Source organism: Acomys minous (assembly GCF_964271855.1).
Source record: "Acomys minous genome assembly, chromosome: 9".
In the NCBI taxonomy this organism is placed as follows: Eukaryota; Metazoa; Chordata; class Mammalia; order Rodentia; family Muridae; genus Acomys; species Acomys minous.
Genome location: NC_140490.1, coordinates 34,762,576 through 34,782,755, shown reverse-complemented (window position 1 = coordinate 34,782,755; position 20,180 = coordinate 34,762,576). Strand labels below are relative to the sequence as shown.

Genomic DNA, 20,180 nt, shown 5'->3' with positions numbered 1-20,180 from the left:
ACTTCTGAAGGTTGTCCTCTGCCCTCTACAGGCATTCCGTACCACACATGCGCATACACACAATACATACGTCAATAAAAATGCAGGAGAGAGAGACACAGGAAGGCTGTTGTGTTCCCTGCCTTCTCTCTGTAGAGAAGAACTTGCCTGTGCGTGACATGTGGCTGCACCGCTTTTTCACAGGAATGTGGGTTTTATTACATGTGCTGTAGCTGCCCGCATAGGTCCTAGTTTGACACTGCCATGTAGAGGTAACTAGGCACAAACCAGGATCGCTGTTGACATAGCTCAATGGGACAGGAAGTGGCAGCCTTGTCCCCTCATGCTGCCCACAGGAGAGCTGACCTCCAGCCCCAAGGGGAGTCCACGCACCTCACGCCCCTGAGCTGTACCTGCCTCACCCTTCTGCTCACCCTGTGTGCCCTGCCTGGCCCTAGGTCTTTGTCCTAACTCTCTTCCCCAACCTTCTATTCACAGAGATCAACAGCAGTGACATGTCTGCCCAGGTCACCAGCCCCTCTGGCCATGTCACCGAGGCAGAGATTGTGCCGATGGGAAAGAACTCTCACTGTGTTCGATTTGTGCCCCAGGAGATGGGCGTTCACACAGTCAGCGTAAAGTACCGTGGACAGCACGTAACCGGAAGCCCCTTCCAGTTCACTGTGGGGCCCCTTGGTGAAGGGGGTGCCCACAAGGTCCGGGCAGGAGGCCCTGGCCTGGAGAGGGGAGAAGCAGGCATCCCAGGTAAGAATTGGAGCAGGATTTAAGTAGAGACAAGTAAGTGTACACTGTACCCATCACTCTAAAGAGACAACGTCCAGTGGGTGGCTGTAAGGGACATTTCTTAATCAACCTTTTAAAGCTAAGTAAGATTGGGAGTCACTCACCTACACAAAGCCAAACGGACTTAAGACAGGTTTTGCTGAGTGTAACATTAGTATGCATGAAGTCTCTTAAGAGATGAGCAGTAACTGTTTGCAGTGCATTCTTAAGAACCAGTGTTCTGTGCGACGCACTCAAATGCTGCAAAGCTGATTTGAGGGGTCCCCTCCTGTGGTGTCGGGGAATCCGAACGTTCTCATTCTCTTCTGGTTTGGTTTGGGTGTGTTCCCTGGTACCCATTTCCACGCGAACCTTCATGATCATTGGCGGTGCTTCAGAAGCCACAATGATGGCCTTTGCCTGGGGCCGGCTTGGGACTAAGGGCAAAAGGAAAATGCTGTCAAAGGGGCTGAAAAACTGCTGGCTTGAGCTAGAAGAGGGCCAGGGGCTCTTGGGCTCTCGGGCTCTCGGGCTCTCGGGCTTTTGGGCTCTGGGGCTCTCTCACTAACCAGGTGTTTCTTTGTCTCAGCCGAGTTCAGCATCTGGACCCGGGAAGCAGGTGCTGGAGGCCTCTCCATTGCTGTTGAGGGCCCTAGTAAGGCCGAGATTACATTCGATGACCATAAAAATGGGTCATGTGGTGTCTCTTATATTGCCCAAGAGCCTGGTATGTACTCAAGGGTCCACGAAGGATGTTTTCCTTGTTTTAGAGATGGTTTAGTTGCCAGGATCAGAAACTCATCAAGTTAGGTCAGGTAAATAGGCGTTTGCATGTGGGGGCACATGGGGGAGCACCTCAGGCCTCCAAGAGATGAGGAGCCTTGTTCTCATCATCTTTTGTCTTTTACTGGTGATCTCTGCTTGCTTGCTTGCTTTTTTTTTTTATTGTGAGAAATAATGGACTGTATTGCCTGATCCGGATAGCCTGCTTCCCCTTCCTCTCAAATGCGTCTTTCCTTTCCACCAACCACCCAGACACTGCCTGCATGTGACCAGTAGCTGGTTTGGCTGCACTAAGAGAGTGGCTTTGACATCTGAGAACACAGAGCAGAGAGTTGTCAACTTTTGGTGTGCCTGGAAATCTGATAAAACATGCCTGTCCTCAGGATAGTTGGTTTTTTTGTTTGTTTGTTTTGTTTTTGGCGTATGCAGCATATAAAGTACATCAAATCATAAAAGAAATAAATTCTATTCAAATATACGTGTGACAGCCAGGTGTGGTCGCCCATGCCACATGGGAGGCTGAAGCAAAACTGTTGCCATGGCGTGTAGAGCCAGCCTGAATTATACATGGAGAGCTCCGGGCTGACCTGGGCTACAGAGTAAACCTTGTCTCAAATAAATAAAACTTTATTAAAGTATAGTTAGCAAATACATAGCAGTAACGCTCTTGATGATCTTAATTTCAAAGTAGTCTTGAGTGTAAGCGATAATAGCTACAATGCTCAAAATACAATGCAATACCTTGCTATATAATGTGTAGTACTGGCGACACAAGGCACAGTTGCTTCTTTTGTACTTGCTAGTTGATATCCCAATGAGGAATCCTCTTAGACAGAGATCAGTGGACATACGGATGCAACTGCTTTTCCTGCTCATGCTTCTGGCTCTCCTGGATTCTATAGACAGATGACACTGTGGACCCAGATCAAGAATCTCTGGTGCTTACCCCACTAATAAAATCCTGTTGTCTCAGTGTTAGCCAGATGACCAACCCTCTTTCAGCCAATCAACTGTCACCTTAAGGGAGTGCTAGTCCCTGAAGACATTTGAGCACAGCTTAAGCCAGTGACCACTATGGAAATACCTTTCTGGAGTCTCTGAAACTGTGGGGCTTTCCTCTCCCAACAGGTAACTACGAGGTGTCCATCAAGTTCAACGATGAACACATCCCTGAAAGCCCTTACCTGGTGCCCGTCATCGCGCCGTCAGACGACGCTCGCTGCCTCACTGTTATGAGCCTTCAGGTGAGACGCAAGGAAGCATCCATGTCCTTGGCCACAGGCCGACCAGTGAGGCTCCTGGACTCCGGAGGCCACTTTAATCCTCTCTTGGGCACCAAGCCCTTGTTGAGAGTTGGCAGCCAGATGTCGCCAGTCCTGGGGCAGGGTCACCTCCTTATGCTCCCAGAGCAAAAGACAGTTTGAGCAAGCATAAACAGACTTAGTAAACAATATACCTTACCACTCAGGGATAAGTTTGCTCTTAGATATTTATTCAGGAGAGACAAAGGAAGCCTGTTAATCATTGGCTGAAGGAACAGGAGAGCTTTCAGGACAGAGCAGACAATGCTGACACTCTGATTTGTAGCTATAATGGTTGTTGGCTTCCTTTCCCTAAAGCTAACTGCATTTTATTTTATTTTATTTTTTATTTATTTATTTATTTATGTATTTATTTTTTTTTTTGGTAATGAGGGTGATTTGTTTATGATAAGGAACCATGCTGAGAACTTTATCAGTGTTACTTCAGAAAACCCTTGCAACACCCTGATGGGCAACTTCATTTGACCTAATTTTAAAGATGGTACAGAATGATTCTAGCCAAGAACTAGTAGGTTCCTGAGGCGGCAGTGAGAGATCTATCCCCAAAAACCTATTCCCCTGTGACTATGACTATGCTTGCCTTCAGTCTCACCACAGGTGCGAGTGCTAACACACATAGGCACGTGCATGCGCGCACACACACATATACACACACTCACATACATACACACTTAAACACATATATACACACATGCATACATATACACAAGCACACACACAGTTAGCGCCAGAGCCAAACTTAGAGCCACTGGGGCTGCCTCTGTGTCAGCTTGGAACACCGAACTTGTTTGAATTAGGAGAAGCAAGTAGGTTGTAGAATAACACCAGATGATGCAAAACACTGTTTCCAGTTTCTAAATAGCCTATAGCTATCCCGGTTCTTAAAAGCACTTGGGTTAGAATCCAGTCTGAAGTTTGGAGCGGGTGATAGAGCAGCTAGCTGCACACTTTCAGCTTACATTTGAGAGCCCCGTCTCTATGCTGAGAGAACAGAGTGCTGCTAGTTAGAGTCCTAGCTGGTAGCCACACCAGAGTCCCAGCCTATGATTGATACGGTCTCAGTTGGAGAACTCCAGGTCTTGACTGGTCGCGCGTGGTACAGATGTTTTTCTTGTGTTTCACTTAAAGGCTTCTTAACAGAAGCTCTTGTTGTGGCCGCCTTAGCTGAAACCTATATAGAGGGAGATAAATGCAGCATTTGTTGAGGGCAGAGAGCTGCCTTTCTGCATCTCGAAGATTCCTTTTCAGATCTTCAGAGGCATTTATCTCCCTCTTGAGGATTTAGCGGCGACCCTCAGGTAACAGAGACTGGTTTGCTCCCACAAGCTGGCTCTGAGTGGGTCCCCTCCAGCACTTCTGCTGAGTCCTCCTGTCACAGTTTGCTCAGGAGCATTTCTGTAAGTATGTACTCACTCCACGCCAAGGGATATGTAAATTATTTATCAGAGCCGCTGCCAAGGCCTGCCCGACATCTGGTGCTGGTTAGACGTGAGAAGCGTGTTTTGTTTTATCTGACTTTTGAGCCTTTTCATAGAAAAGTGGAGTCGGCTGGCACTTTGTGGGGGAGGGGATAGAATGGGGATTTCTGGAAATTAAAGAATCCGTAAGTTTGTATTATGCCCTCCCTTCCCAGGCTGTAGCCTCCAGGCATCAGAGGTTCATACGACATTCTGCACGTTCCTCCGTCTTCCCAGTGTAGTTTAAGAGTCACCAATCACACAGGTGGCTGCCCAGCTAAAGAAGCTGAATTTTTCTTGTGCCACTTGAAGCGCTTTAAGTTGGTACGCTTAGGCCTGTGGCTAGGGACTAACCCAGGGGACGCAGTGCTGTGAGGGCCTGCTCTGGAGAGGTTGTCAGAATCTGCATGTTAACCGAATTCCTGGATAGCTCTTTTTGCATACCAAGTGTGAGCCCAGCTGCCTCGGAGGAATGGCTGTCTCCAGCAAGTTCAAGCCAAAACTGGGCCATGTAAAGCCGCCTTACCTTCCAATCAATCATAACCAGCGTGGACCAATCATAACCAAAAGTGTGGCTTGGCTCTGAGTACCTAGTGCCTGCCTAACCCCCTCCTCCAAGAATGTGTACTTTTTAAGATAGGACCGGAGTGAAGCTGACCCAGGAAAGAATGAAGGCCACGATTTCTTCGGAATTTCTTCTTTTGTTGTGGCCCAGAGGCAACACTAAATACATAGTAATACTGACCAGTATGCTGGCATTTTTGGAGCCCTGTGACGTATGGGCCAGGTCCTGGGCTGTCCTGTTAGCATCATTTCACATGGTCTTCACAACCAGAGAGGGTCTTTACTGTGTCCATTTTACAAACAAGGGAAATGGACTCAAATTTAACTTACTTTTACTACTAGGGGGAAAAAAGTAGTTAAGAGAAGTGCAGCCGACTTTGCACGTGTAACTCTTTACAGTTTTATCAAAAGTGCCGCCCATTCCTGCGCTTAATTTAAAAACAGTAACAAGAGCAGTGACAGAAAATTTGCCTCATGTCAGGAAACCTGCACCCAGACTCCTAAAAAGGAATCTGACAGTGAGGATGGTGGTGAGTTAGCTGGGAAGGACCTGGGGTTTTGGCCTGTGCAGAGCTTGTTTGGGATGCACTAATCATGATTCTCTGGAATGTCTCAAGTCTCCTCTCCCTGAAGCGTTTTCCTACCCTGAATGTCTGGATAAAAGAGTGCAGTGTGAGCCCAGCGCAGTGGCGCACACCGTTAATCCCAGCACTCGGGAGGCAGAGGCAGGCAGGTCTGAGAGTTCAAGACCAGCCTGGTCTACAAAGTGAGTCCAAGCCAGCCAAGGCTACGTAGAAAAGCCCTGTCTCAAAAGAGTGCAGTGTGTTTCTGTTTACTGGTAGGAATGTGGAAGCGTTACGTAAGTCAGCTACCCAGTTTTGTCGTTGGGTGTATACAGGAGAAAGAATCTTCTGAGCCTGTTGCATGAGAATTCCACCTGGAGCCTCCCTTGGGTCAGTGTGTGCCGCTGAGCAGGAGCACCGGGTGCCATAACCTGTCTAATGTATTGAATTCTCAGGAATCAGGACTAAAGGTTAACCAGCCAGCGTCCTTTGCTATAAGGTTGAATGGTGCAAAAGGAAAGATTGATGCTAAGGTGCACAGCCCCTCAGGAGCGGTGGAGGAGTGCCACGTGTCTGAACTCGAGCCAGGTAAGCAGCAGGGCTGGCACTGGCTCTCACCACCAGTGTTTCTGTCAGATCGACCTACAGCTGTGCCCCCTGGGGCAGGACTCTTCAGCCACCGTACCGCCGGGCATCGTGTATAAAATGGAGTAGACGTGATTGCCAGGAACATGAAGACTCTTTGTGTGACATTAATAACCCTTCTCCTTTCCTCTTTAAATAAAGTCTACTTTATTTCCTGCTACTTTTATCAGATTCCTTTTACATGACATTAGTCACAACTTTCGATCGTATTTTTAGAGAACCTTACAGTTTTATTATATTGCTGGCTTTGTGACACGAGGATTTTTTGATCTTACCCTACTCCAAGAGAATCCAGGACTCTGGGGCTTAATGCCTCCGATTTATGGGATGCTGATGTCGGTCAGCTTTAAAGGGGCCATCTTGTCAATGAACATTTATTATATATTAGAGACTTGGCAGGAAAGTAAAGCTAGTGAATATACATTACTACCCTCAAAACATTACTGGTGTTGGCCCATCTCTATAATCTTAGTATTTGAGAAACTAAAGTAGGAGGATTTCAAGTTCAAGGCTAGCCTGGGCTACAAAGCAAGACTCTCTGGGGGAAAAAAAAAAAGCAAAAAAGCAATTGGCTAGAACTAGTCAAAATGAGGCTTAAAACCTGAGGTTTAGAGACAGCCCTAAGTGATGCCCTAGGAGAACCAAGGAGCAGGTTGTAGGCGTGTGAGAATGGGAGGGATACTTCTTGCCTTAGCAGGGCCAGGAAGGCTTCATTCAATGTGGTCTTTGACACCTATTGCTGTTGGGCATTTGCTGTGTGCTCACCTGCATCCAGTGAGGATAGAACTACGGAGCAGCAGTTCTCAACCCGTGGGTTACAGCCCCTTTGGGGGCTCACATGGCCCTGTCACAGGAATTGCCTAAGACTTGGAAAACACAGGTGTTTGCATTATGATTCGTAGCCGTAACAAAATTACAGTTACGAAGTGGCAACAGAAATAATTTTATTTCCTCGCCACAATATGAGGAAGAGTATGTATTATAGGGTCACAGCATTGGGAGGTTGAGAACCACTGGCCTCCAGCGTGGGTGAACAGCTACGTATGTTCCTCTCACTGGACAGAAAAGACAGGGGAGCTCAGGAGAAACAAAGTGGGGAGGAGGCCTTGACCATGTCTTAGCCAACATTAGGCCACGTCACAGAGAGTGTTAGAACATCTGACTGGGTAGGAAGGTACCCCATACAATTAGCAGAACCGAGGATCTCTGGCTAGCAGGTGCACAAGGGTTGGCCAGGGTCTCTTTCTTACTTGGAGCGTCTCCCAGATAGCCAGGTGGTGGTGTTAGTTAGATGTCCCTGGCATCCTTGGCCCAGGCAGCCTCTGAAGCCTCAGTGGTATCTAAAATCGTTCCTGGCATGTTGTAGCTGAGGTGTTACTGATCGTAATGATAGAACACCCACATGAAGTGACAAGGCGCAGTAATTCGTATTACTGCCAAGTTTGGGGTCTACAGAAGAGTTTAACAATGGTTTGATTCGGTCATTGGTGGGTGTTCTCCAAAACCTCAAAGAGTTTTTGTTGATTTGACTTTGAGTTTTGAGATTAGAGGCCCTCTGTATAACCCAGGCGGGCCTGAAATTCATATATCCTAACTTCCTACTCAGATCTTCCTGCCTCAGGCTCCCAAGTATGTCCCATCACATGACACCGGGCGGAGTACGCCCTTATGCTCCCCCCCCCCCCTCATTTCAAGGCTTCTTGCCTTCTTGGTGGCAAGATGGCTGCAGCAGCACCTGCTGTAACATTTTCATACCATATTAGTCAAGAGACATTTTTCAGAAGTCTTGGGAGACAAATCTCTAGCAAGCCTCTCCTCCACCTCAGTGAACTGGGACACACGCCCATCCCTGAGTCACTTCCTGTGACTGAAGAAATGAATTGATTCACCTTAGAGAAAGTTTTCCCCCATCCTGTGAGGGACTGAATCTAGCCCTTGGGGTGGGGTTCACTTCCCCCCAAAAAATTTTTGGCTTCAAGGAAGGAGGTGGGCACCCAATTGGGAAGTGCTGGAGGAAGTGCAGTACCAAAAGATACGGGTAGATAGCTCTGCCTAGAACATTCCTTTGTGGAGAGTACCAGTGAAACAAAAGAAGGTTTGGGTGGACCTTTAATAGACTCGGGTCCTAAAGGAGCCACAGACTAACTGGTGCAGAGACCATGTGGTTTGCCATGCGAGGCCGGTCTAGGCAATCGTCTGTTGGCAGATGACCTTGACACGTGTTGTGACCTAAAACAGAAAAGCCTGGCTGTTTCAGTTGCTGACAGTTGCTTGCCTAGGGCTTAATGAGAGAGCCTTAATGCCAGTTGGAACTGTATTTTTCCCTTCAACTGGGCAAATAGGCAAACCTGATGAGAAGCGAACTTTTTCATAAAGGGTGGATTGTAAGGCAGGAGTCTGCGCGTATAACAGGACTGGAGAGTCAGAGCATTTCCCAGAGGGCTGGTTAAGGAGACACAAGTAAGTCTAGCTGGCCTTGAAATCTGTGTGTTAGCGGCCAGGCTCCCAGCAGAACAGTGTCTCTAAATGATTCGATGCTGGCCAGCTCAGGTTGCCTGCGATGCTGTGTCCCCACTTAACTCCAGGCTGCCTGCCCCCACATTTACCTCCTGTCTCTTCCCCTTCTAGATAAGTACGCCGTTCGCTTCATCCCCCACGAGAACGGCGTCCACACGATCGACGTCAAGTTCAATGGGAGCCATGTGGTCGGGAGCCCTTTCAAAGTGCGAGTCGGAGAGCCTGGCCAAGCAGGAAATCCCGCTCTAGTGTCAGCCTATGGTGCTGGGCTTGAGGGGGGCACCACAGGTGAGAAACGCTGCTTTCCTCATCACCTGAGCAGCTCTAGCACAAAGCTGGGGTACACATCTTCCCCCCATGGAGGCCTTCTGTGCTCTCTCTTTGGGAAAATGCAGGCACATCCACTTTGGTGGACTTTGGAAACCATTGTTTGAACCAGGATAATCCAGAGTGAGGCCTGTATTGTCACACCTCATTACTGTTGGTTGTAGCCCAGATGTTTTTCTTCAAATAAGTTCTCAGTCCTAGGGGCAAGATGGTGACAGCACAGTGTCATTAATTTGCAGAGTTTTCTTTGCACAGAGTTGGTGGTTTTAGCTCCCGGGGCCTACCGCCAGCCTTCGCTCAGGCTGTTCACTGCAGATGAAGTGAAAGGCTGAACGAAAGGCCTCCAGGAGGCCTCAAGCTTTATGAACCTGTTGCAGCCCCTCCGTGGACCTGTTCTGCCTCCTGCAGGTGTGAGCGCTACTAGCCAGTCAGTCGCCAGCCATGGAGGCTTTCCTACCTGCTGCCTGTCTCCGGGCTGGCATGGTACTTAATGGCCAAAGTCAACTAGAGGGGTTGTTTCCAATGATAGACAGATTCCCAGTTCGACTTTAATTTTGTGGAAAGGACAACTCACCTTTTCACTGGGCATCTGAAAGATGTTTCTGGGTGCTCTTTTTTTATTTGCTGCTTGGCTTTTTGTAACTTGAACCAAAAATTCGGTCAGCTTGAAATACAGCCTCAGCTGTCCATCACCTACCTCAGCACTAGGGGTCACGGGGACTCTGTCCTTGTTAAGTGTCTGCCGAGAGAGTCCACAGTGTGGACTCAACAGGACACTACTTCTAGGTGCTGTTACTTGGGGCTTCTTGGGAAGAGCCTGGTTCCTGAATGTCCCCCTTGGTCTTCCTGCCTCCCCCCCCACCCCCCCACCCCCCGCCATGCTGTAACTTGGGACAGAACTGGTTGTCTTCCCTCATGCATTAGGGGGGTGGTTTGCTACAGTTGCAGGAAACAGCCCTGGAGCGAGAGTCTCCGAAGTGGTAGAGAAGCCCTGCCCGAGTTGGGAGTGTCCGGTAGACTGGCGTGCTGCCAGGAAGTCTAACCAAAGCGGTGTCCTCCATAAAACCGCCCCCTCAGTGGCATCGTCCTTGCCAGATGCCCTTGGCACACCGAGCCTGATTCCCTACTTCACTCTGAGCCAGTACCTTGCCCTTGGAGGAGATCTACTTTGCAGATTAGGAGAACAAGGCAAAATGGTCCAGTGGTCCAACACCGTCCTGACCCGCTCAGCTGGGAGCCTGGGGGTCAGCCCCAGCTCTGTGATCGTGAAGTCTGTGCCTCTGACCCCGGCATCACATACTACCCCCCAGCTGGCCTTAAGGAGTGTAAACCAGAACGCCTACCCTCCAGAATGGTTTCCAGGCAGCCATGCAGGCATGGGGCCCTTCCTGGCAGGAGAGCAGACAGCAGGCCTTGGCCTGGCCCCACAGCAGCCTCAGAGCTCCAGCCAGGAGCCACCACCCAATCCCCCTGTTGGCAGCTGCTGTCACACCTCCCTCTACTTCCTCTTGGTATTTGTCACCCTTCTGGAGCTCAGATGCCAGGCTGTGCTCTGGCAGTGCTAAGGAGCTGGTCTTACAGGGAGACGCTCCCAGGCAGAGAAGGCCTGGAGCTCACCACTTCCACCCTTCGCAAATACTGCTCTGTTCATAGACAGGGCATCTTGTTTTCCTAGCCCGCTCCCAGGCTGTCCCGAAATGTCCATCCAGAGATGAGCACTTTTCAAAAAAGGATCTGCGTTTCCACACTCGCTGTATGTCTGAGCTCAAGCCTTCACTGCTACTCTCTGCAGATTTCGCAGTGGCAAGTGGAGAGATTTGAGGGCAGGAGTTCCAGACAGAAGCCTGGCGGGGGTGGGAGGGCTAGACCACAGAGTTTGGGACCCTTTGGAGCAGCCCTGAGGGTCAGCATGGGCGTGGGGGAGGGCCACCACCATGCACATCACATGGTTATAACCAGAGTTAATGGTGATATATGTCTGCATGTGAGTTTCTTCTCTTGGGCCAGTGCCCTAGCAAATAAATAAAATGGGCAGGTGTTATGTATAAGCCATACTTGTGCTAAGCCCTAATTGTGGATGAGCAAAGTGATGGCGGGGGGTGGGGTGAGGGTGTGGACAAGTTTTCTCAGAGGAAGTGAACACTGGGTCGTTTCTTGACTTTTGTTTCGAGACACGGTTTTTCTGTGTAGCCTTGGCTGTCCTGGACTTGCTTTGTATTCCAGGCTGGCCTTGAACTCTCAGTGATCTGCCTGTCTCTGTCTCCCTAAGGATTAAAGGGGTGCTCCACCACGCCCAGCTAGTTCTTGACTTTGATTATTTCCCCTTGTCCACATCATCCCTGCCTTTTCAGGCTTTGGATTGATTAAAAAGTGGGGTGAGGGAGAGCTGGGTATGGTGGCGTACGCCTTTAATCCCAGCACTCGGGAGGAAAAGACAGGCAGATCTCTGTGAGTTCGAGGCCAGCCTGGTATACAAGGTGAATCCAGGACAGCCAAGGCTACTCAGAGAAAGCCTGTCTCGAAAAACAAACAAACAAACAAAAAAGTGGGGGAAATTTTATCCTGGACACCCAAGTCTTTTCAGCTTCACCTTCAGGGCGGTTGTTCTCACCAACTTGCTGCCACTTCCTGGACACACTGCCCCTTTGTGGCTCCAAGCTGCCCCCAGGCTCCACAGCAGCTACTGGAGGGTGAGGGAAGGGAGGGGGTCAGAGTCAAGGTGGAATAGTAGTGAGACTTTGGGGCAGCAGCCTCAGGAGTTTCCAGAAACAGCTGGCTCATGTTGAGGGGTGGGGGTGTCACACCATAACAGCTTCTTTGTCTTATTGATAACCAGAACAATAATTCTTTCTCTGGCCTAGGAACTGTAGTTAAACCAAAATATTTCCCAGCTGGGTTGGCGGCTAAGGCTCTGGCAGAGCTACAATGCTGCTAGAGGATGTTGCACTAGGGTGCCCCCTAGAGGACTTCTAATGCACAGCACCTAGTGTCTGACCCCCCCAGCAGCTCCCAGTGACCACCTAGTGCCCTTCTGGACTGAAAGGAGGCTAGCAGGGCAGGCAGGCTGTGTGTCATTAGTTGATGTTGTCTTTGCCTTCCCTTTAGTCACAGGGCAAAATGTCTGAGAGGTCAGGTGTCTGAGGGCTGCCAAGTAGGATGTATATGGCAGTTTCTTCCTATTCACCCTCCCACCTGCCTTTCCCTGCCACCACACACTGACACAGCTGTGCACAAGTGATTAGCACACAGCACACCACTTTCCGGTGATGCCCACTTTCTGGTGATGCCCCTTGAGTCGCACCTGAACAGCATATAGAATAGGAAACCCTGACAGAGTGTTGGGCTCACAGAGCGGCCTGTGGCCTAGGGTCTGGTGTGGTGCTCAGCCAGCAGAGTTTCAGTTTCATCTTTCTCTTGTTGCCGGTGTTCATGGCAAAGTGAGTGGCCTGACTTGCTTAAAGCATCAGCCCCAGGATTCAGCACAGGGGCTAGGGTGAGGAGGAAGGGAGGAACGACTGGGTTCCTCGCCTGATCTACCAGGAGGAGAAGGAAGAGGCCAGTGAGGCCTACGCCTCCCCTCGCTACTCCCCTAGAAGCAGAGCTGGGCTCCATTGCCTGGGGCAGCACTTCGGACTCACAGTAACAACCGCATTCCTCGCCCTCAGCCACATTCCCTGAGACAATAGGCCAGGCAATCGGTGCTAGTGGGCGAAATGTCAGCCACGCTTTTGACCTGGCCTGGGCAAGGGAGCTACACCCCCACAGCCTAAGCTTCTCTGTGGCAGGAACTTGGAGCCCTGGGGCCAGTTGGTTCCCATGCTTCCACAGCAAGCACTTAGTGTGGCCAAGTGTGTGTCTCACCATTGTGTCACTCTTCCAGGAAATAGCCCCTTGTCCCTCCAAACCGTTTATAAATACCATGCTTCCTCTTCCAGGTATCCAGTCAGAATTCTTCATCAACACCACTCAAGCAGGCCCAGGGACATTGTCCGTCACCATTGAGGGACCATCCAAGGTCAAAATGGATTGCCAGGAAACCCCAGAAGGGTACAAAGTCATGTATACTCCCATGGCCCCTGGAAATTACCTGATTGGTGTCAAGTATGGCGGGCCCAACCACATCGTGCGAAGTCCGTTCAAGGCCAAGGTGACAGGTAACGAGGATCCACTCTGGTTTTACTCTTCTGCCCTGTAAAGCACGTCTTGTAAAAATTATCAATAGTAACAACCACAGGTGATTTTTTTTTTTTAAGATATGAAGAGTCCACATCTAACCTTGAATGTAAAGAAATGATAGGTGGGCAGCACGTATACTACCCAGTTCTGTGAGCAAGGGGAAGGAGGGGACGTGATTTCCCTTCAGACATTAAGACGAGCTTTTGAAGGAAAAGTAATTGGTTCTTTTTATGCTATGACACATTAAGTTATAGAGAAATATGACTTTGGGGTCCAGTCTTCACACAAGCCGTGATGCGCTCATAGAGTCTCGGCAGCCCCTGCCCTTCGAGTTCTACTGCAGTTTGATAGAGCTATAAATTCATCATTGTCTCAGAGGGTCAGTAATATTTGGTCTCAGGGGCTCTCTACATGCATACAGATTCTGTGATAATGTGTGAACTTCTGTATTGAGTGGTATTGAATTTAGAGAGGTGACAGAACTTTATTAAATCAGATAAAGTAAAACTTCTAGCCTGTGACTGTGAGTGGGTGGGTGGGTAGGTAAGTACATAGATAGAAATATCAGCCTCAATACTATGAATGAGTAGAGACGCAGCTTTTTTATGCTATCTTCTGTTATTTTCATTGTCTTTTAAGAGAAGCATGGAAAAGAATTTTTAAATTTATTCTCACAGAGCAGAAACAACAGCCCTATGCTATATTACTCAAGGGTTCTGCAGCGGGAAGCAAGTAGCTCTGCCCTTCAGTACAAAGCACAGAGAAATTTAACTTTCATTTTTAATAAATCAAAAGCAGTAGTATTCCAAAGTATACTCTTTAATGGACTTGTTTTAAAACTGAAAAGGCAGGGGATGATGTGTAGGGCTAGAGAGATGGCTCAGTGTTTTAAGGGCATATATTGGTCCTGTGGAGCACCTGGGCTGGGATCCCAGCACCTACGTTACAATGCCTGTAACACTAGTTCCAGAGAATTGAGCACCTTCCTGTGACCTGAACCACAGTACTTGCATGAACGTGACACACATAAGTTCACACAGGCACATACACTTATCATTAAATCAATAAACCTTTTTTTAAAAAAAATAGTATGTCTGAATCCAGTATGTCCCAGGCTTGGAAAAATAAATTATTTGACTAAAGGAGTGAAGAAGTAAAGAAAGGGTGCTGGGTGGTTTTCCATCTCTAACAGAAAGAAATATTTCTTTTTCTTTCTTTCTTCTTCTTCCTCCTCTTCTTTTTTTTTTTTTTTTTTCCTTGAGACAGGGTTTCTCTGTGTAGCCTTGAAGGTCCTAGCTTTGTAGACCAGGCTGGGCTCGAATTCACAGCGATCCACTTCCCTCTTCCTCCCAAGTGCTGGGATTAAAGGCATCTTCCACCACCACACCCAGCTCAGAAAAGAAATATTTACAGATTTGAATGACATACACTTGCTTAATTGGGGCCTCATTTCTACTCCTCACGTTACAATTTTTTTTTTTTTTAATTTGTGCCAAACTTTTAAGCCTACCTTCAAAACCCTGAAATCAGTACCAGACAGTAAGGCCCAGGGAAGCATTGCACACACAGTGCTGTCCCTTCTGGGCCACGTGGTTCTCTGTTACACAGTGCTGTGGGCTCATTGTAGAACGACAGAGAGCTCAGGTAGGAAAGCATCCCCCCTCGCGCTTGCAGTCAACTTCTGTTCTCCCCAGCTCTCTGTTCACACTGCATTATATATAAGTTATTCCGTAGAAACAATAGGAAGATGTGGATTCTGCTGGATCTTTATCCTTGGAGCGAGAGTACTGGGCCTTGTCAGCCATGGCTGAACCTGGTCTGTTTGCCCAGGAAACTAGATTCTTCTACCTGTCTGAGTGAGGCCCCAATGATTCAGATGGCATAGGTCGCTGGTAAATACCTGTTATCCACCACAGAAAGCTGAGGCCAGAAGATCAAAAGTTTGAGGCCAGCCTAGGCTACATACATAGCAAGACCCTGTCCTCTTAAAAGTAATGATAGAAGGGCTGGGAGCCAGGCCTGGTAGTGTACTCCTGGAATCCCAAGCATTCAAGACCAGCCTTGCCTAAATGAGACCCTGTGGGGGGGGGGGGGAGAGAAAAGGAAAGGAAAAAGAAGCAAAAATAACTAAAAACCAAAAAGAATGGGGGATCTGGGTGATGGTGGTTCGCTCACCTGGCATACAATATGATCTGGATTTTGAACCTTTCTTCCACAAATAGCTATACAGATGTGAAGCGCTGATTGGACAGGTTTTTTGTATACTGGTATTGGAGCTTTCCTGCGTCTTGCAAGGGGTACACTTGTTTCCAGGCTGACAGGACCACACTCCACACAAACACCCACTGGCTCAGCCACTTACGCCTCCCTCTTTCCCATGTTCTAGGCCAACGTCTTGTCAGCCCAGGCTCAGCCAATGAGACCTCATCCATCTTGGTGGAGTCAGTAACCAGGTCCTCAACGGAAACCTGCTATAGCGCCGTGCCCAAGTCATCCTCAGATGCCAGCAAGGTGACCTCCAAGGGGGCAGGGCTTTCAAAGGCCTTTGTGGGCCAGAAGAGTTCTTTCCTTGTGGACTGCAGCAAAGCTGGTAGGCAACACGGCTCTCCCGGGAAGGGTTGACGTGGAGGTGCTGTATAGACTAGAGACCTGCCTATTTCAGTGTCCCCCATCCTAGGGTCTTCTGTAATGTCCACCTCCCCCCCCACTCCCTGCTTAGAAATAACCATGTTTATTTTTCTGTCCTTCTGTTGTTAATATTCTTAGATATTTTTCTTTCTTTTGCTTTTTGATTCTTTCACCGAGACAAATGGAAAGATGGTGGTATCCCCATTTCAGATAAGCAAACCGAACTGATTAATTACCTAACCCCATTCTTTGACACCAGTTGCTTTAACCATAGCTTAAAATTGACTGGGGCTAGAGAGATGGTTCCGCAGTTAAGAGCACTGGCTACTCTTCCCGAGGACCTGAAGGGACTCTGACCAGCTCTGGCAGGTCTTGCCCGTCTCTCTCATTCCCTCTGCCTTGCTAAAACCAACGGATTACATTCCTAAAGCCCCCAAGGTCTATTCCTTTATTTGGCCACTTCCTCCTCCTGAGGCTGACCACCAAGGTCCAGCTATCGGTCCAATTTTCAGAGTATGTGCTGCCAAAGCGAGCAGAAGAAGGTCCAGCTACCGAAGCACTGAAGTTCAGCAATCACAAGCCCCCTTGGCTCACCTAATTAATGTGCCCATTAAAATTAAACACCTCACCCTAACACTGGGCTTCCCCTCTGTCCACCACCATTTGCCTCTGAGCCATGTCTGTCTCCTCTCTATCCCAGGCGGTCCTTCGCCCTCTGGGACAAACACCTCTTAACCCTCTCCCTTCCTTCTATCATCCCCCCTCCCCATCCTTTGTTTCTTTTCCCTTCTCCCTCCTCCTCTGTTTCCTGTCTTTGTCTCTTATTTCCTGCCCTCTGTCCCTCTGGGGCAAACACATCTCCCTTGTGCTGAGAACTAGGTCTTGGGGACCCTGAACCAATACTTTTGCTTTCAGGGCCCCATGCTCAGTTGCCCACACCCACACACGGCAGCTCATCCCTGTCTGTAACTCCAGCTCAGGCCTTCTGACACCCTCACACAGACACACACACACACACACACACACACACACACACACACACACGCAGGCAAAACACTGGTGCTCATAAAATAAATAAGTAAACCTTTAAAACTGAATGATGTCCTTAGGTTTTGGTAGTCAGCTGCCTGGCTCTAGCACCGAGCACACCTGGGCTGGAAAACCCCATCATTCCTCTATTCACAAAGCTTTGTAGTAGCTGCCTTGGATGAGTTAGCCAGATCACCTACACCTTCTTCTCCCAAATGGGAATCACAGTGCTTTCCCAAGGTTCTCCTTGAAACGAGAGGATCCTAACAATCCTCTCGTGGTGGGTCTGTAGCTGTGTGCCAAGGGTTTGCCTCAGTCACGCCTGTGGCATCCAGAAGTTTAAGGGGCGGCTGGTGAAGCTGGGTGTGGTGGTGCACACAGGCAGATATCTCTGAGTTAGGGGCAAGCCTGGTCTCCAGAACCAGTTCTAGGACAGCCAGGCTACACAGAGAAACCCTGTCTTAAAAAAAAAATAAACTGATGAGCCTGGCACACGCCTTTAATCCCAGCACTTGGGAGGCAGAGGCAGGCAGATCGATATGAGTTCAAGGATAGCCTGGTCTACAAAGTGAGTCCAAGACAGCCAAGGCTACACAGAGAGACCTTGTCTCAAAAAAATAAATAAATAAACAAAACGATGATAACAAAAGAAGAGGCAGCTAGTAGTAGCCTTTCCTGGTTTGCAGTTTAGGTAGAGAAGAAATGTTTCATGACTGAGATCACCAAAACAGTGGGTGTCAAGAGCATTTGAACCCAACTCAGGCTGTCTCTCCTGGCAATGGATATGCTTTGCTATCTGTCAAAGGACTATAATGTCATCATCCCAGCTCAGCCAGGAATCCCTGGTCCTCACACTCCTCCCTTCTCTCTCTGCTTGGCCTGACTCATCTGATCACTAACACCCTCTCCTCCCCAGGGTCCAACATGCTGTTGATCGGGGTCCATGGACCCACCACCCCCTGTGAAGAGGTCTCCATGAAGCACGTGGGCAACCAACAATACAACGTCACATACGTTGTCAAGGAGAGGGGAGAGTACGTTCTGGCTGTGAAGTGGGGGGAAGAGCACATCCCTGGCAGCCCCTTTCATGTCACCGTGCCTTAAAACAGCATGCATCCCATCCTGGAGGAAGTCCTTCCGGTTGCTTGTGTTGCTAGTTTGTAATTCATTTTTTCCACAATGTCCTCAGTCTGCTGGTGGGCCCGAAACCCCATCTCAAAACCTTGCCACTCATTCCAAGTGCCTTTAGTGCCCTAGACGTGACTCTTGAGGGCATGTGGGGCATTGTAAGAAGGCAAGCTGGGGCCAAGAACGTGCAGAGTACTCTGGCCAAATCAAGACTCTTGAGTTCAAAGGTCACTGCAGATAGACCAAGATGGACTGGCTTTCCTAAGCTCCTGGTCTACTCGAGCATCTACCAAGCAAAAATATCCATTGCAGAAGGGGGGTCCTGCACCTCACTTGCCAAAGACCCTTGCAACCCACTTCCCTCAAGTCTAGACGACAAATAAAGTCTGACCCCGATCACACTCCATGTCTAAGCTCTGTCATGGGCCCTGGCCACCTTGATTTCATCCCAAAGCCAGCCTCAGGGGGCAGGAGGCATGCAGAATACCCTGGACCCAGTTTTGGGAATTCTGCACCTGCCTGCTGCTTTATAAACAGCCTTGAAGACACGTGGTCATGGCCAAATGCAGGGCTGCTACCAGCTGCCTCCAGAGTCACTGCTGCTGCTAAATGGCAGAGGCCACTGATAAACTATTGCAGGGGCCCCCTTCTTCAAAAGCTGTCAGGGGGTGGGCGCTTATTGACCCGTGAGAGGCCTTTAATGACCAAGACACTAACATGTGGATCTTCCTGAGATCTCTTTAAAGGCTTTGGTGTAAACATTGCCAGGCTGCCTAATGGCTGTAGCGAATGTTAACAACAACACAAATGGGCTGTTGTGGCTCTTGTTGTGCACGTGGCAGGCAGGGGAGAAGTGGGTATCCTGCACCAAGGGCAGCAGCCAGAGAGGTGTGGGTGGTAAAGGCCGCCTGCTGGGAAACTGGCGCATCTGGAGCCGGATGTGAAAGGGCTACAGGCATAACAGACACGGAGACCTAACTGGAATCAAATGCCGACTGGAAAGTGTATCTCATAACTTATTAAATAAAATGTTTGCTCCATAAGCAGCTCTCATTCATTCTGGGAGTCCTCAAAATCAAGGGGTCTGGGGCCTCTGGCCATCCCCTCCTGTCTCTTGTAAGTGCAGGTAGTATGGTTTAACCACGGGACTGACCCCTTCTTGCGAGCAAAGGGCTGCCTTTTCCTGAGAAGAGAGGTGGCCAGACAGTGCCAGTCTCAGGCAGGGAGACTCAAGAGGCCATGTGGGCCATGGTACCAACATGACGACTTTGGAGCCCCCTACATATATAACCTGGGTGGAAACTATGGCTTTTAATAAGACCTCATGCGTAATAACAGGAATATTCATTCTCCGGATTGTTCTCAAATAAGGTCTGTCATGTGCCCCCACTGCCTTAGACACAGTTAGTGCTTACTGCCACCATCTGCACCCCTCCCACCCCCTCACCCCCCCACCCCCGTCTCTGTTTGCTAGGGAAAGTGCTTACTGATGACTCAAGGTGTGTTTAACCTTCCACCTACTAATCCTTAACACTGGTCAGTTGACATTTTACATGTGACAAAACTAACGTGGGTACAGTTTACACCACGCACTTACAGACCTACCTAGATCTCAAATTTTAACAGATTTGAGCCTATGCCTTCTGACCTCACAATGGGATCTTCGTGTCCTGGACAAGCATCCCAGCTGAGCTGCATCCCTTATTCTGTATCCTCTGCTGTGGTTGGTTTTGTCTTTTCCTTCTATACTTGGCTACATATTAGAACCGTTTGTTTCCCTCTGAGCTTAGAGCAAGGTAAGGCAGATGCGCCTTTCTCCTTGCCTTGAAAGCCTGTCCTAGACTCCTAGCCTCTGTAGGACTGTGGGTCCTGAAGAGTCCACACAGACACTGTTCAGTGTGATGCTGGCTTTGCCAAAAGAAGCAAAGGGATTTTTGCCACAATTCATCTGTTCCCCTTGACCCTGACTAGGTTTGCTGGGAGGTTGGGGAGAGGGCAGCATTTGTACACTAAGAGCATTGACTTTGGGACAAGGTGTCCCAGAGTCCAAACACTGGCTCCTAACTGCCTGTGTGAGCATGCACTGGCTTGGCTGAGAGTGAGGCTCCCATGAATTCCCACTGGCATCTGTGGGGACACTTCTTTGCTTGTTACTTTCTGTGGGTGCACTGCACACGACAGGTATGTGTGAGCTGGCTAGTGGTTGGCACCCAGTGGGTGATACCAGTTTTACCTTTGGGGTGCAGCCTGTGACACCAAGGCCTACAGGGTGCTCTCAG

At 49.0% G+C, this 20,180-nt stretch overlaps 1 protein-coding gene across 4 annotated transcripts in view; it reads left to right on the top strand.

Moving 5' to 3' along the window:
- FLNB (filamin B) overlaps window positions 1-18,302 on the top strand; it is a 130,221-nt gene extending 111,919 nt beyond the window's left edge. For 3 of the 4 annotated variants that reach the window (XM_084794488.1, XM_084794487.1, XM_084794486.1), the window contains 8 exons: window positions 478-744; window positions 1,352-1,489; window positions 2,674-2,789; window positions 5,907-6,039; window positions 8,725-8,901; window positions 12,876-13,094; window positions 15,503-15,706; window positions 17,690-18,302. In XM_084794488.1, the coding sequence (XP_084650614.1) occupies window positions 478-744; window positions 1,352-1,489; window positions 2,674-2,789; window positions 5,907-6,039; window positions 8,725-8,901; window positions 12,876-13,094; window positions 15,503-15,706; window positions 17,690-17,877 (1,442 nt within the window). In that variant the 3' untranslated portion in view covers window positions 17,878-18,302. The remainder of the gene's footprint in view (window positions 1-477; window positions 745-1,351; window positions 1,490-2,673; window positions 2,790-5,906; window positions 6,040-8,724; window positions 8,902-12,875; window positions 13,095-15,502; window positions 15,707-17,689) is intronic. The other variant, XM_084794489.1, reaches the window with a different exon arrangement.
- Window positions 18,303-20,180: the final 1,878 nt, after the last annotated feature.